The sequence below is a fragment of the Pristis pectinata genome, chromosome 31 (genome assembly GCF_009764475.1).
Source record: "Pristis pectinata isolate sPriPec2 chromosome 31, sPriPec2.1.pri, whole genome shotgun sequence".
NCBI lineage: Eukaryota > Metazoa > Chordata > Chondrichthyes > Rhinopristiformes > Pristidae > Pristis > Pristis pectinata.
Genome location: NC_067435.1, coordinates 18,538,654 through 18,554,696, shown reverse-complemented (window position 1 = coordinate 18,554,696; position 16,043 = coordinate 18,538,654). Strand labels below are relative to the sequence as shown.

The 16,043-nt window shown below is 42.4% G+C and overlaps 1 protein-coding gene across 9 annotated transcripts in view; it reads right to left on the bottom strand.

Annotated features, from left to right (window-relative positions):
* The window catches only part of pnpla6 (patatin-like phospholipase domain containing 6), a 164,993-nt gene that overhangs the window by 56,250 nt on the left and 92,700 nt on the right, over positions 1–16,043 (bottom strand). For all 9 annotated transcript variants that reach the window (XM_052042014.1, XM_052042011.1, XM_052042017.1 and 6 more), the window contains 7 exons: positions 15,441–15,554; positions 14,361–14,436; positions 12,539–12,685; positions 11,480–11,543; positions 9,235–9,403; positions 4,967–5,149; positions 4,139–4,257 (listed from right to left, as the gene is read on the bottom strand). In XM_052042014.1, the coding sequence (XP_051897974.1) occupies positions 4,139–4,257; positions 4,967–5,149; positions 9,235–9,403; positions 11,480–11,543; positions 12,539–12,685; positions 14,361–14,436; positions 15,441–15,554 (872 nt within the window). The remainder of the gene's footprint in view (positions 1–4,138; positions 4,258–4,966; positions 5,150–9,234; positions 9,404–11,479; positions 11,544–12,538; positions 12,686–14,360; positions 14,437–15,440; positions 15,555–16,043) is intronic.

Sequence of the window (16,043 nt, the reverse complement as noted above, 5' to 3'; positions counted from 1 at the left end):
GTCCATTGGATAAAATCTAAAGTTTTAAATAAGTAATTCCATTGAATCCGATCAAAGGCCTTCTCAGCATCTAGAGATATCACACATTCCGATATTTCCTTAGAGGGAGAATAGATAATATTCAATAAATGACGAATATTAAAATGAGAATGTCAATTTTTAATAAAACCAGTCCGATCATCGGATATAATTGAAGGTAAAATATTTTCCAATCTACCAGCTAGAACTTTAGATAAAATTTTAACATCCACATTAAGTAACAAAATTGGTCAGGAAGAAGCACATTCCGTTGGGTTCTTATTTTTCTTAAGAATAAGTGAAATAGAGGCTTCATAAAAAGATTGTGGTAATCTACCCAATTTAAAAGAATCCGAAAAAACAGCACATAAATGAGGTATAAGCAAAGAGGAAAAGGCCTTATAGAATTCTCCAGGAAATCCATCAGGACCCGGAGTCTTTCCAGAATGTAAAGATCATACAACCTCGGCAATTTCCTCGTATGTAATAGATTGATCCAACTGTTTTTGGTTTTCAGTAGAAAGTATAGGAACGTTTAATTGGTCAAAGAAATTATTCATTACAGTATTATCTTTAGGAAAATCAGAACTGTAAAGTTTAAAATAGAATTCTCTAAAAGTATCATTTATTTCTAAAAGATCAGTTATCCTCTCAGCATTGGCTTTCGAAATTTCTTTAATTTGCTGTCTAGCTCTGGAGATTTTTAATTGGTTAGCCAGTAATTTTACCTGTTTTATCTCCATGAATATAAAGTTGACTTTCAATTGGATATGTTAAAAGAAGAGCATATTTAGTTTTAATTTCAACTCGCCTTTTATATAAAGCTGGATCTGGATCTAAAGCGTATTTTTGATCTAATAGTTTCAGTTGATTAACTAGATCAGCTCTTTCTCTGTTAGCTTTTTTCCTAATGCTTGCTGTATAAGAAATAATTTGACCTCTAATAAAGGCTTTAAAAACATCCCAAATGATAAGACTAGAAGCCTCTTCTGACGAATTCTCTAAAAAAAAGTAATTTGTTTCTCCATAAATTTTAAAAAGTTTTTAAATCAGATAACAAGGTTACGTTAAAACGCCAAAATCTATTTGTCTGAGGGAACCCAGGGAAATTTAAAGATAGAAGCATGGGAGCATGATCTGAAAGAGCAATCTCTTTATAGTCACAGGATCAAACTGATGAAATCATTTGATTATCAATAAACAGAAGTAGTCAATCCTGGAATATGTATGGCGAACATGACAGAAAAAAAGAATATTCCTTATCCTCTGAGTGCAAAAAAAAACGCCAGGCGTCAATGACACCAGTTTTCATTAAAAGCGATTGAAGAAATAAAGCTGATTTATTAGGAGCAGCTAATTTAGTGGATGACCTCTGGTTTGGGATCTAACCAGCAATTAAAATCTCCTCTTAACACCAAAGAGTAAAAATTCAAATCTGGTAGAAGTGAAAAAATTGTTAAAAAAAAAATCCTGGGTCATCCGTATTTGGAGCATAAATAATAGCCAGTACCATTGGTCTATTATTTACTTTCCCTGATACTATAACGAAACAACCATTAGTATCAGTTATTACCTTATGTTGATCAAATGAAACTGTCTTCTCTATAAGGATGTTACGTCACACCTGAATCTAGAGAAGATTTGTTGTTCAGTTTTTGAATCTAACTTAGACTTTCAAACCCTTTGGGGACCTTTTTTGAATTATTTTCAAAATCTTTGACTTGGTGACTAAAATACAGACATTGGCTGACATTGCTACGTTTCAAGGGTTTTTCCTTTTTTTAATCAAACAGCTTCAGTTTTTGGTAGTGGGAGTAGATTTTTTTAATAATAAAATATTTCAATTTTTCCTTAAGTACGATTTAACACAATGTATTCAGTAGTATTTTTACTCTCCTTTTTGATGCATGTATTTTTTCATGGATTTAATAAAAATAATTGGAAAAAAATCATATTACCATTGGGCTTCCAACAGGCAGCAACACAGAAATTACAATTGTTGAAATTACCTCCAAGCAACAAACAATAAAACTCCATTATGCAACTACTCGGAAATCCTGATGCATCTCACTCACTAGGTAATGTGCTGCAGTCCCTAGCTACTCACCTGGCACCACTTCCCATGATCCCTGTCCACTCAGCAGGGCCCCACCCTCCTTTCAACTCACCTGCTTCTGGTTTCTCACATTCCCTTTAAACTCGCTGGGCTCATTGGAAGAAATACTTACTGCATGACATTTAATTAAATGCATGTTAGAGCATAAATAGAATAACATCCAAAATTCAAGAAAATCTGCTCTTCTGGCACCAAAGTTCCAAGCGAGTCAGATTAACAGAGTTTTACTGTAGTTAATTTTTAAATAAAAACAGAAAATGCTTGAAATACTCAGTAGGCCAGGCAGCAATTCTGAGGAACAGCATTAATGTTTTAATGTTTCAGGTCCACAGAACCATAGAACAGTGCAGCACAATACAGGCCCTTCAGCCCACAATGTGGTCCCCACCTTTAAACCTTGCCTAAGACTATCTAACCCTTTCCTCCCACATATCCCCCTATTTTACATTCCTCCATATGTTTATCTGGCAATCTCTTGAATTTGACCAATGTACCTGCCTCCACCACCGTCCCAGGCAGTGCATTCCATGCCCCAACCACTCTCTGGATAAAAAACCTTCCTCTGATATCTCCCTTGAACTTCCCACCCATTACTTTAAAGCCATGCCCTCTTGTATTGAGCATAGGTGCCCTGGGAAAGAGGCGCTGGCTGTCCACTATCTATTAGTCTTACTATTTTGTACACCTCTATCATGTGTCCTCTCATCCTCCTTCTCTCCAAAGAGTAAAGCCCTAGCTCCCTTAGTCTCTCATAAAGCATACTCTCTAAACCAGGCAGCATCCTGGTAAATCTCCTCTGCACCCTTTCCAATGCTTCCACATCTTTCCTATAATGAGGCATCCAGAAGTCTAACCAGAGTTTTGTAGAGCTGCATCATTACCTCATGGCTCTTAAACTCAATCCCATGACTTATGAAACCTAACATCCCATAAGCTTTCTTAACTACCCTATCCACCTGTGTGGCAACTTTCAGGGATCTGTGGATACGAACCCCCAGATCCCTCTGCTCCTCCATACCACCCAGAATCCTGCCATTAACTTTATACTCTGCCCTGGAGTTTGTCCTTCCAAAGTGTACCACCTCACACTTCTCCGGATTGAACTCCATCTGCCACTTCTCAGCCCAGCTCTGCATCCTATCAATGTCCCTCTGCAATCTTCGCCAATCCGTCACACTATCCACGACACCACCAACCTTTGTGTTGTCTACAAAGTTGTCAACCCACCCTTCTACCCCCTCATCCAAGTCATTAATAAAATCACAAAAGCAGAAGTCCCAGAACCAATCCTTGTGGGACACTGCTAGTCACAGCCCTCCAATCTGAATGCATTCCCTCCACCACAACCCTCTGCTTCCTACAGACAAGCCAATTCTGAATCCACACGGCCAAGCTTCCCTGGATCCCAAGCCCTCTGACCTTCTGAAGGCGGCTACCATGTGGAACCTTGTCAAATGCCTTACTAAAATCCACGTAGACCACATCTACTGCACTACCCTCCTCAATCAGCCTGGTCACCTCCTCAACGAACACTATCAGGTCCATGCCCTTCCATTAGAAGTGCTCTCTCCAAAGATGGTGCCTCACTTGCTGAGTATTTCCAACATTTCTGTTCCCATTTCAAATTTCCAGCACCTTCAGTTTTTAACAGTTTTCTTGACTTACACCCTGGCCCACATTCCACAGAATCAAACAGCAAGGCACGAGCAGGGCAAAGATGCAGGGCAGCACTGAGGTCCCAATGTGGGAGGACAAAGCCCCAGATAAACATGGGAGAAAAGTGCCACATGGCACATGTCACTATTCTCAGTTGTTTGTGCTCAGCCTTAATAATGCATCAAAGTGTGAATTGATAAATCAGTTTATTATTGTCACATGTACCGAGGTACAGTGAAGAACTTTGTTTAGAATGCCATCCATACAGATCATTTCATCACATCAGTAAGTCAAGGTAGTACAGGAAAAAGCAATGACAGACTGCAGAACATAGCTTGCTCCAGTTACCTGGCTCCTCCTCCTCCCAACACCAATGCAATCGTGTTCCCTGTTAGGATCCGGGCCAGTCGGGAGAAGTCACTGTGTCGGTCTGCGGGTTTCTGAAATACTTTCTCATACAACTCTGTCTAAAAAATGAAAGTTACTTCAAGTTTACTCAAGTCCCAACTTCTGTGAGCACTGCTCAACTCAGCAACACCCCCAAAATCCTTAATCCACATCTCCAGCAATTCACTCTCAGCAGATTAATTATCCCATTATCCCCTTCTTACCTAGGCTTCCAGCTAACCACAGGTCCATAGTAGGTCCCACTCTCTCCACTGAATCAGCCTGTCACACTTGCCGACCTAACCCCCTGGGATGTCCTCATCTGCATTCCCACATCCGAGGCTCCCACCCATCCCAAGCAATCATTCCCAACCCTGCAATGCATCCCACTCTTAAAGCTGCACCTTGTCTCTTGCTGGTGGCCTGACCCCACCTTGCCCACCCAGATGTCTGTCCCCATCACCTTCTCCCGCGACCCCCCCCACCGTCCCCAACACTCATGGTCAACTCTCCTTCCCCCACCCAGTTCACCATGGCTTCCCACCACCACCCCCCCCCCAAACCAGCTCTGCTCATGCTTCTGATACCGACATTTAGAACATACTTCAGTCCTGGTCAGCACTAGGGGTGAAGTACATCTTGTGCCCCTTGGTATGTCTAGACTTTTGCTTGAAACTACTTTAGGGGAATTTATCAGCAGTTATGAAGCCCCCCAGCAACATGAGTTGTATTTGGTTTTCTGTGCGACTTCACACTGGGCCAGCAGGCAAGACTAGAGAACAAAATTACCAATTTTTGGAGACTCCTGCGTGAGAAGATCCTGCGAGGACACTTGATATGAAAGTGCCCCGAGCACCAGCTCCTCATGTTCAGCCATTCAACGGTGCGGGAAGGACTGGGGCCATCTTCCTTGTGCAAAAGGATGAGTTGCTTCAGTGCTCGCACTGCCGTGTTCTCCAACATCTGCTCCAGCTGCAGAGACAGGACTCGGGAACATGAGGTTCCAAGACAGGGAAGAGAAAACCTACCAGACGTGTTGAGGTTTGTTGAATTTGAGTGGTCACAGAGTGTCCAGATAACCACTGTATGGGATTGCAAGAGTTCAAAACAAACTAGATATTTTAAGCTCTGAAAAGATTGAACATTTTGCATTTTCCAATTAGCTTTTTATACAATGCCTCAACAAGTCTCAAGCTTGCACTTCTCTTCCATAGCGTGGCTGATTTTAAATTCAAAATGCAATCCCGGGGTTCAATCTACCTCTCTTGACTGAGTCACTCCAAGTACCACCAAACACTGCCTGATTATCGTTTTGGAAACAGCATTTGATGTTTTTCTATGTTAAGATTATTGCACAAGTGCAAATTGCTGCTGTTGTCCAAACTAGCTCCTAATATTGGATAAGGAAAAACTGGTTTGAACATTTAATTTGTTCATTGTGTCATCGCACAAACTCTAAATGTTTAACTACAGAGACTAATGGTTCTTTCATCAATACAGAGTGGGGTCTTGTGCACATTAATAGAATAACCATTAAAGTACACACATGAAATGGAGAGAAACCAATGGCAGGTATCTCCATCCAGATCTAAGGAGTACCCTTTACTTCACTGTCACATTAATTGGCAGCAGTGCGCTTCACTGGAGATGCTTCAAAGCCTATCTGGTAAAACATTAATGGTGTGGGGCGGTGGGCACTGCCCCACTCTGCCTGTGGGAGCTTTACAGCAGAGCTTTTCAATGAGCTCAACTTCCCCAAAATGACTTCACAGATATTTATCCAATTCCCTTTTGCAAGTTACAATTGGATCTGCTTCCACCAGACTTTTAGGCAAATACCTTTCAGATCACAGGAACCCTGGAGAAGAGAAGAGTGCTTCTCAGTTGGTTGAATGAGACATTACAACCAGACCATGTCTGTCCCCTTTGATAGCTGTAATAGATCCCATTACACTATTCAAAAACCAGCAAGGACTTCTCCCCCATCTTGGAGAACATTAAACCTTTGATTAACAATACCAAAAACAGATTAACCAGTTGTTTATAGTAAGACACAAAATGCTGGAGGAACTCAGCAGGATTCCAGCATCTGCAATCTCTTGTGGATCTTGTTTTAATCATGGGATCTCGCTGTGTGCAAACAGGCTGCTATAAAAGAGCCAGACTAATTTCAATCCATTTCACTGGTTGCATGTTTTTTTTAAGCCTGAGGACGTGAAGTGAGGAAGCTGCAAATTCCTCCTTAAACAGGATCCTAAAATAGCAAAAGGAAGAGGCAAAGGGAACATAGATGACAATGATTGATAGCCCAACTAAACCTTACAACTATTAACCAACTTTACTTCCCCATCACAGTGGGATTTCAGAGCTAATGACACAGGTACAGTAAGAGAAGGCATTATAGTGATTCTAACACTACGGTTTGTTAGACAACCCCAAAACCAGCTGGATGTTAGTGGAAAGCCCTCACAGGGGGCACTTCGATGGTGTCAAATGACAGATTGGAAAAAACTGAGGATGAATAGTTTACGCAGTCATAGCCACATATGAAAGGTTGAGCGAGCTAGGGCTTTTCTCTTTCAAGCGACGCAGGATGAGAGGCGACTTGATAGAAGGTGTATAAGATTAGGAGGGGCATAGATAGAGTGGACAGCCAACACCTTTTCCCCAGGAGGTAATGGCCAATACCACAGGGCATCGTTGGGTGCCTGGAATGCACCGCTGGGGGTGGTGGTAGATTTTAGGCACATTTAGGAGACTTTTAGATGGACGCAGGGAAGAAAAATGGACGGTTATGGGTTGTGCAGGAGGGAAAGGTTGGATTGATCAGGGAGTAGGTGTTTATATCAGTTGGCACAACAGCGTGGGCTGAAGGGTCCATACTGCGTTGTACTGTTCTATGATCTACGATGCCCAAAGTAACTTTGATAAGTGTTTCAGTACAGCAGCTGGGGCAGAAACACAAAATGTCAGTAAAGCTAGGCAAGGATATGGGAAGTGACAATTACATTCAAGGCATTATCTGTACCTGCTGAAGAGCTTTACACTCAATGAAACACAGTTACTGATATTGGTTTCACTCCCTCTTGCTCAGGAGGTTAAAATTGACCATGACTTCTCTTAATTTTTATTTCAAATCTTGGCAGCATATTTTTTCCTGCACTGCCACTGTTTGATGAGATGGTGGACCTCACCAAATACTGGTTAACACCTTTTGAAATGTTCTGGTTGCCGAATTACACTGGTCTAAACAGCATGACTATTGTGAAGAATAACAGCATAATGGTCAGATACTGTAAGTGCTGGTCACCTCTCCATTGACCAGACTGTTTGAAACAGCTTGTGAAAATACAAAAACAGAATGGAAAAAATCAGGAATATGAAAATAAAATGCAAAGAAAGCAAAGTGTGAAAGAACTTTGAAAAACCGCATCAAGCACTGCAACAATGGGGTATCAGCTGGGAAATCAGCCAAGGTCAATCTCACTCATCAAGTGACTCAGGACAACCACCCTGCTTACTTCTAAGAGGAAGAATGCCCAGGGAATGGAGACATCACAAAGTTGCACAATTCTGCTGTCTACTGTGCTGCCAGCCAATCTGAGCAAAGACCTGCTAGACTGATTTTTAGTTATATGTCTGACTTTTTTTTCCAATAATGGTGAAAACTAACTGAAGATTTGTTTGTATGTTCTAAAGTTGCAGTTACTGCATGTTCAGGTTAGGGTTACTGGCCATCCTTACAAGTGGAAAGACAGCTGTGGAAATAAAACACCTTTTCAGAAGGCTATTTAATCGCAGCATTCATTTACTGGTCAAAGTAGTCTCAGAGGATGACAATATAGGAGTTTGGTGCAAGCTGAATCTAACCTAACAGCAACATTGCAACTTCTGCCAAATGTACTGGAAGGGCAAGTATCCTCTCTCAGGCCAACATCCTAAGCATTGGTGCCCTGGTTACTCTCAGTCAGCTCCATTGGACAGGCTCATCATTCAGAATAGACACTTTTATTCTGAGCTCTGTCACAGGAAGACATTACCAGATGGAGAGGGAAGATTGGAGGATGTGCTCAAAGCCTTCTTGAAGAAATGCAACATTCCCCTGACCCTTGGGACTCTCTGGCATGTGACTGCTTAGAGTGGAGAAGGAACGCTTGAAATGGTTAGAGCACATTGACGCCATGCATCGGGAGCACAGACACCCTGCATCAGTGGCAGAAGGAGAGCACTAGCTAACAAACCACCCATCTGCCCGTCCTGTCAGTCACCTCCTGCCCCAAGTGTGGGAGAGTCTGTGGTTCCCACATGGGCGTCAGCAGTCACTTCAGAACCTACAGAACCGGAATGGAAGCAAGCCATCCTTAATCCTTACAGAGGTTTATAAAATTATGAAGGGCATAGATAGGATAGATAGAATCACAGGGAAGTCCAGAAGTAGAGGGCACAGGTTTAAGGCAAGAGGGGAGAAATTTAGAGATCTGAGGGGTAAGTTTTTAAACACAGAGGGTGGCGATTACTTGGAACGAGCTGCCAGAGGAGGTGATAGAGGCAGATAAAATTACAATGTTTAAAGGGCATTTGGACTGGTACCTAGACAGTAAAGGTGTAGAGGAACACGGGCCTAATGCACACAAATGGCCTTAGTGTAGACAGGCATCATGGTCGGCTTGGACAAGGTGGGCTATCATTTAGTTTCTGTGGTTTACATTTTTTTGATACTCAATGATCCCCAGGGGCTGCCTAAGATTATAAATTAAACCAAAAACTCTCTGGGACAAATTGGTTCAAATTCATGGCACAACACAGCAGAAAAATCTCTAATTAGATGGTGCCACATTTAATCTCTTTCACACATGGTTATAATGCTACTTTGTTAATCCTGCATCACTTTCCATAGTCCTGTTTCCATATTGTTTCTTAGTCATTAGAGCCAATAAGCTCTCTTCAATTACATTAACCTGTTGATGACAGCAGCACAGTATATTAAACATACACTTCTTTATATGTTAAAGGAAATCAGCCACATTTGATAATTAAGTATTAAGATCTCATGCTACCAGCCCCAAGGAGGGTTCCTGATCTCCAAGTCCAACTATCAAGATGCAATCGGCTTGTCGAATACAGCGTTGGGTCCAAGGAGTCATGCTGTAGTCAGTCTGGTACAACACAATACGATGTATATCCTCTTGCTGGGCCAGCCAAGCTGAGAGACGGTATTCATGGATGCTACAATAGTATACAAAAGACACTAGTTGCTCAGTGTGCAATGTTAGTAAAGCACATGCTCTGCAAACCAACTGTTCAAACCCCATGGATAATACACAGCTAGAGGAGCCTTAGACTCTGATGTTAGATACTGAGTTGAAACTGTCAATAGTGAACACAAAGGGCACCATCATGAGAAACCTTCATCAGTCACTAAGTGGGATGGATTCATGCCCCAGGAGAGGCTCAGAGTGATTCTTATTAACAGGTCTAAACGCAGCAAATAAAATCCACACTGAACATAATAAATCATAATTCATTCAAATGTCACATTTACGGACTTGGATAGGGACAGAATTGGGGGAATTATTGCTCCAGGCGACAGGTATTAGTCCATAAGATTTTTCTAGTTATTGTGCTTTAGATATTATTAGTACATATATTATCACACAACAGTGCTTTAGCAAAGAACATTCATGGGGTTAATCACATATCCCAAACATTGTGCAGATTTTCAGAAAAGAGAAATGGTTGCTGTTTGAGCTTTTTGCACTGAAGTGCAGATACTCAGCAGTGCAACTACAGTTTACACTTTCCATACAATATCATGTCCAGAGCAAGCTTTCAAGCTGAATGAAGTGCATACAACCATTGCGATTGGGAGTGGGAATAAGTTAATAAAACTGCACATGAATCTAGGCAAGCACTGGAATCGCCAAGGCATACAAGTTTACGCACCAAGTGCTGGTAAATGGACAAGTACTCGGCGGTCAGCATGGACACAGTGAATCGATGGGCTCGTTTCTGTGCTGTATGACTCCATGAAGCAGACTGTCTGAAGGGAATTTCTTCCCATGATCTCCCACCATATAAAAATCTCAGTCAAAAGACAACACCTCTGATGATGCAAAACCAAAAACAAAGCCCAATTTTTTGCTCAGCTCTCTGGAGGGGAACTTGGATCCACAACCAGATAAGAATGTTACCAACTTAGCTGCATCATCATAATGATAAAAAATAGAAACCATCAACATTGAAGTAAATGATAAAGTAATTATTAAACACATAAGAATCAAGAGTTAGTTAAAAGCTCAAAAACCATAAACTAAAATAAAATAATTTAAAATATTAAGCTTCCCTTTTCCCTTCTAAACCTCATTGAGAGCTGGAGACACAAGAGAGACTGCAGATGCTGAAAATCTGGAGTAACACACAGAGTGCTGGAGGAACTCAAGCAGGTCAGCAGCATCCATGGAGGGAAATAAACAGTCGATGTTTCAGGACGAGACCCTTCATCAGGACTGGAAAGGAAGAGGGCAGAAGCTAGAATAAAAGGGTGGAGGGAGGGGGGAGGGGGAGGAGCACGCAAGGAGGAGCTTCTTGCATCATTCCCACTCCCCCGCCACACCCCCCCCCCCATCTACCTACCATCCCCCCTCATCTGGATTCACCTATCACCCGCCAGCTTGTGCCCCTGATGAAGGGTCTCAGCCTGAAATGTTGACTGTTCATTTCCCTCCATAAATACTGCCTGACCTGCTAAGTTCTTCCAGCATTTTGTGTGTGTTGCTCATTGAAAGCTGACCTGGTGCAGGATCAGAGAGGTGAAATACTGGGGAATCCCAGGAAGATTGGGCTTTCCCATTGGATTCCATTTGAAGTCCAATGATGGGGCACTGTGCAAATGTGTTGCCATCTGTTACTCAGTAAACCTTGGCTTCTGTATGTGAGTATTGGAACAAGATTCTGAGGCTTTCAACCGCCTACAGTCAGTGATTCCAAACATAACCACTGACTCTAGTCAGCAAGATTCACCCCAATAAGTCTCTTAGGAGAAACCTGGCATGAAGATTGAAGCCCTTCCCAACTGTGCCAAGAGGATACATAATGGGTATGAAGAAGACAATTCAACCAATTGATAGATCTTGTAGAGAATAGCATTTTGTTATGGGTAAATTATGTTGGGTTACACTGTCCACTAATAACCCAATGGGTTTATGATTCTATTGGGTCATTTATACCAAATCTCACTAAACCTCAATTTCTAGCTGCAGTAGCCGGGAGTGTCTTGGTAGTTTATACATATGGCTCTCTTACCTGTCCAATGCCGATGCACCCAGTCGCTGCCTAATGATATCACTGGTCATCAGTAATGTCGGGCCTATCAAGTTATAAAGACAGCAGTTATTGCCTTTGTAAATGGTACAAATGAGCTCTGTGTAAAGCAGTTAGCTGGTAAGGCATTACATCAATTTGTGGTGCTCAAAATTCCCTTCTTATCAATTCCCCTAACCTCTCAGTAGCACAGCACAATCCACATTATAATTAGTTTAACTTTCCTGCAATGTTTTCTCCAGTGAAAGAGCGGAGATCAGAACAATTGCACGTCCAGTCTAAAGTCTGGATAGAATTAGCTGATTGCAGGGCACAGGGAAGCAGTCCCAAGTTAGACACTAGAAAGCTGGCTACAATCCCTGGTTCTGGTTGCTATAACCCCTGCTATGGGGAGGCATTGGATTGTGCACAGTGAGTGTAAAAAGTGGGATATTCAAACCAAGTAGGGAGCAGATTAGTATTTAGTCTTTAATGCTGATCTTTCCTTAATCTGATTGGTTGGCTTGGTGAACTGAAAACTGATGTTCTGAATGGGATTATTCCGAATCAACTGTAAAATAAACTTCCGTGCTAATTTCCACCTTCTGTACTTACCCGCTCATTTTCCCACATACATTGGCTTATTTATCACAGGGGACAGTACAGGTATACATTCTCCATTTCTTTGTGTACAAGCCACAGTGGTCAAAGGACAATCTGCTGCCAAGCTCCCTCAGTGTGGTACTGAGCACCCTGATAAGTAGTGAGAATGCCAACTGGATAGATTCAGCTCTCGAAATGCCTTCTTATAACAAGCAGGAAATGGAAGCCTTGGTTCCAAGAGGCAGATCAGTGTGCCGTCCTGAAAGTACTCACTTCCAGATCTCCGGTCCAGTGAAACTAAGGTTAGGCCCAAAATGATTACTTGACTAAGTCACAGCATTTCTCAAATGTGCTGTTGTTGGTGATCTTCTTTCGGAATCTAAAACCTTGTGAATTTACAAAGCCCAAGATTTCAGTATCCAGCTCCCTACAAGATCTATGTATGGGACTCACACTTACCAATTGCATTGAGTGCATGCATCAGCTCCATGGCAAAGGCAGCAATTGGCACCTCATCACAGACAGGAAGCACAGCCACAGTGGAAAGGTTACTGGTAGGGTTTGTTACATCAGCACTGCTAGCTGTCGAAAGTCCTAAGCTGGACCCTGGAAAGAATTGAGACAAAAACAAGAACCCATTAAGGATATTTAGAGTTGAAATAAACACATGAACGCTCCTCATCACAGGTTGGAGGCACTCTGGTAAGCATATTACTAGCCTGTGCCTTCAGCACTGCATATCAAGAATTCAGACACAGAGACATCTGCTTATATCCGAAGCAATTTCGCCTCCCTTCCATTGTACAAGTGAGAACGTGCTCTCTTACAAGGATTAGAACACGGTATTACAGGTGTTCCCCAGGTTATGACAGGATTCTGTTACTGTGAAATGTTCATAACCCAAACCATTCGCAAATTGGAAATACGGCCAAGAATAGAGTTCGCACATGGCAGAAGATGCCTGCTGCTCCACAGCAGGTGGCAAATCCATCCCGACGGCCTCTTGTTCTACCTGAAAAGATAGCAAGTTTTCCCTATGTCATCTACGTCTACATCTTCAAGGGCGGCACGGTAGCGTCGTGGTTAGCGCGGCGTTATTACGGCGCCAGCAATCGGGGTTCGATTCGCTGTCTGTAAGGAGTTTGTACGTTCTCCCGTGTCTGCGTGGGTTTCCGCCAGGTGCTCTAGTTTCCTCCCACATTCCAAAGACGTACGGGTAGGTTAATTTGGGGTTTAAAATGGGCGGCGCAGACTTGTTGGGCCGGAAGGGCCTGTTACCACGCTGTAAATAAAATTTAAATTTATGTACTTAGAACAGGTCCTTAGACACTTCCCCTTACTGTGTAATACAGGTCCTCCCCAGCTTCATATGTACAGGCTGTAGAGAAACCAAGGACTGCAGATGCTGGAATCTAGATGAAAGGGTCCTGACCCGAAACACTGACTGCCTGCTTTTCTCCACGGATGCTGCCTGGCCTGTATGGGCTGTACACAAGTCGGGCGTTTGGAAGCTGGGCAGGAAGGGGAAGTGTCTAAGGACCTGTTCTACTACGTACAGATCACATAAGGAAAACTTGCTGTCTTTTTGGGTAGAACTGTGATGATTTCAAAAGCAAAGTGCCATGAAATGTTGGAAATATCCAGGTCAGGCAGCAGCTATGGAAACAGAGACAACAGCTAGTGCTTCAGGTCAATGAGCTTTTCATCAGAACCAGGAAAAGGAGAGATAAACAGGTTTAAGATGCAGGGAGAGAGGTGGGTGGAGGGAACAAAAAGGGAAGGTCTGTGATGGAGTGGACAGCAGAAGAAATTAAATAATAAATGGAATGATGATGCAAGCGGAACGAAAGGAATGAAAGATGGAGAAGCAGAAAAATTGTCTGGACTACATGAAGTAAAATAAGTTCTAGAAAACCAAAATAAAAATGCCAGGACTGGCGATTTTCTGAAATTGTTGAACCCAATCCAGAGATAGAGAAAAGGTAAAGTAAGACAGAGAATTAAAGTGACGAGTGATTGGCAGCTTGGGATCATCTGGGAAGGGATGGAGGTGGTGGGGGATGGGGGAGGGAAGGAGAAATGTGGAGGGGTTTAGAGGGAGGGGAGTCTGGGGTGAGGAAGAGGGAGGAGCAGGGGTAGGAGAAAAAGGAAGGGGAGTAGAATGGGGGTAAGAAGTAGGGAGGAGGGATGAGCAAGGTGGCTGAACTGGAATCAAATGTAATCAATTGAGCACAAGTGTTTAAAGTTTAACAAAACTCCGATCCTGTGGGTGAGACACTACCTGGGAACGGTCCATGCACTTGCTGCAGATTGCCCAGGATCTTCTGACCCAGCAGGTGAATCAACCGCGTGACTACCTGCAAATCACACACAAAATAATTAAAAGCACTAATCTCAAAAATGGCTGCAGAATTTGTTATAATTCTGAAGTACTACATACTGCAAAGAAAAAACTTTGCTCAGTAATTGGGCCTATTGGCACCACTTTTAGAGACAAATTGTGCATAAGAAGTGTTGTACTCTAGTTTTGAAGGGATTTGATTAATTTCCTATTGCAATCCTGTGGGACATTGACGGTTCCTGTCAAGATACACCCTAACATTTTCCTCTTGTACTTTATGCACTCAGTGAGGTTATTAACTTTTGTAGCACCGTTTAATTACTAAACAACAAAGAAATTGGAGTAAAAGATCCTGACTTCTGACCGTTGAATAATTCCAAAATAAAATGAACACATCATGCTGAAAATAGTAAACATCGTGTGAACTGAAATGACCAGGATACGAATGTGTATTATCCTGTGTAATTTTTATTCCAGGAATCCCACCTCTGTAATGATTGAGGGGTCTGTAGCTCAGACACTCCTGGATGTGTGGCCCAACGACATGGCTGACTGCAGGCATGGGTCTGATGGATTCATCCCACTGTTGGCTGGGGTCTACACCAGGAGACCCAGGTGCCCTCAGCTCTCTCCCTACCCATCCCACGAACTGCTATAGACAGATCTCCTCAAAAAATCAGAATCAGGTTTATTATCGCTGACATATGTCATGAAATTTGTTGTTTTGTGGCAGCAGTACAGTGCACGACATAAAGACGTAAAATTTACTATAAGTTACAAAAATAGATTAAAGTGCAGAAGGCAATGGCTGCCTGTTCAGAAAGCGGCAGCATCTGTGAGATGTGCAATTTGGGATTAATGCTATTAAAGTAGTAAATTACAGTAACAATTTCTTGAAGCAAGGAAGTCCTAATTTAGTTCTGTGGTTTCGAAATTGGTGTCATTGCTACCCACAGTGCTAATTTAGCGCATCAAAAATGCCTGGTCCAATTTCCAGGCATCGGCCAATTTCTCACCCACCTGAGGATACCTCCTCTTGATGTTGTTCAGTGTTCCCTCGGGTAACTTGGCCAGTTCCGAGTCACGAACAGCATGCATCGTGGTGGCTCGGGGCTGACGTGTCAGGGCTTCCACCTAAACCAGAATAAAAGTGTCCCTATGAAATGATTCTTAAATTACAAAACAGATGAATGACGAACGACAAGAAACAACCCCCTAATCTGTTTAGCCTGTCTCTCGCAACAATATCTTGTGTGTCGTAATGTATATACCCTGGAAGAAAGCCATGTGATTGCACTAGGAATGAAATGCAATTTCCACCGTGTAGTTACAAACTGTGCATCCAAAAGATACCACCTCCTTGAACTGGCCTTTAGAATTTTCATCCTAGTATCATACAAGATGTAAAAGCATTAATTCTAGCAGCTAGACCATCAAACCCAGATGTTGACTCCAAATAAAGGGACATTCATTTCACGTGTTCAGTCTCTGGTATTTCACATATGACATTCAAGCCTGATGTAGCTTTATTTCTGGCATTAACAACACGATGTGCTTCACAATTTCCCAGACTTTATTTTTCAGCGGGCACCAGCTCTTCCCGTAAAGGTCAGAACCAACATA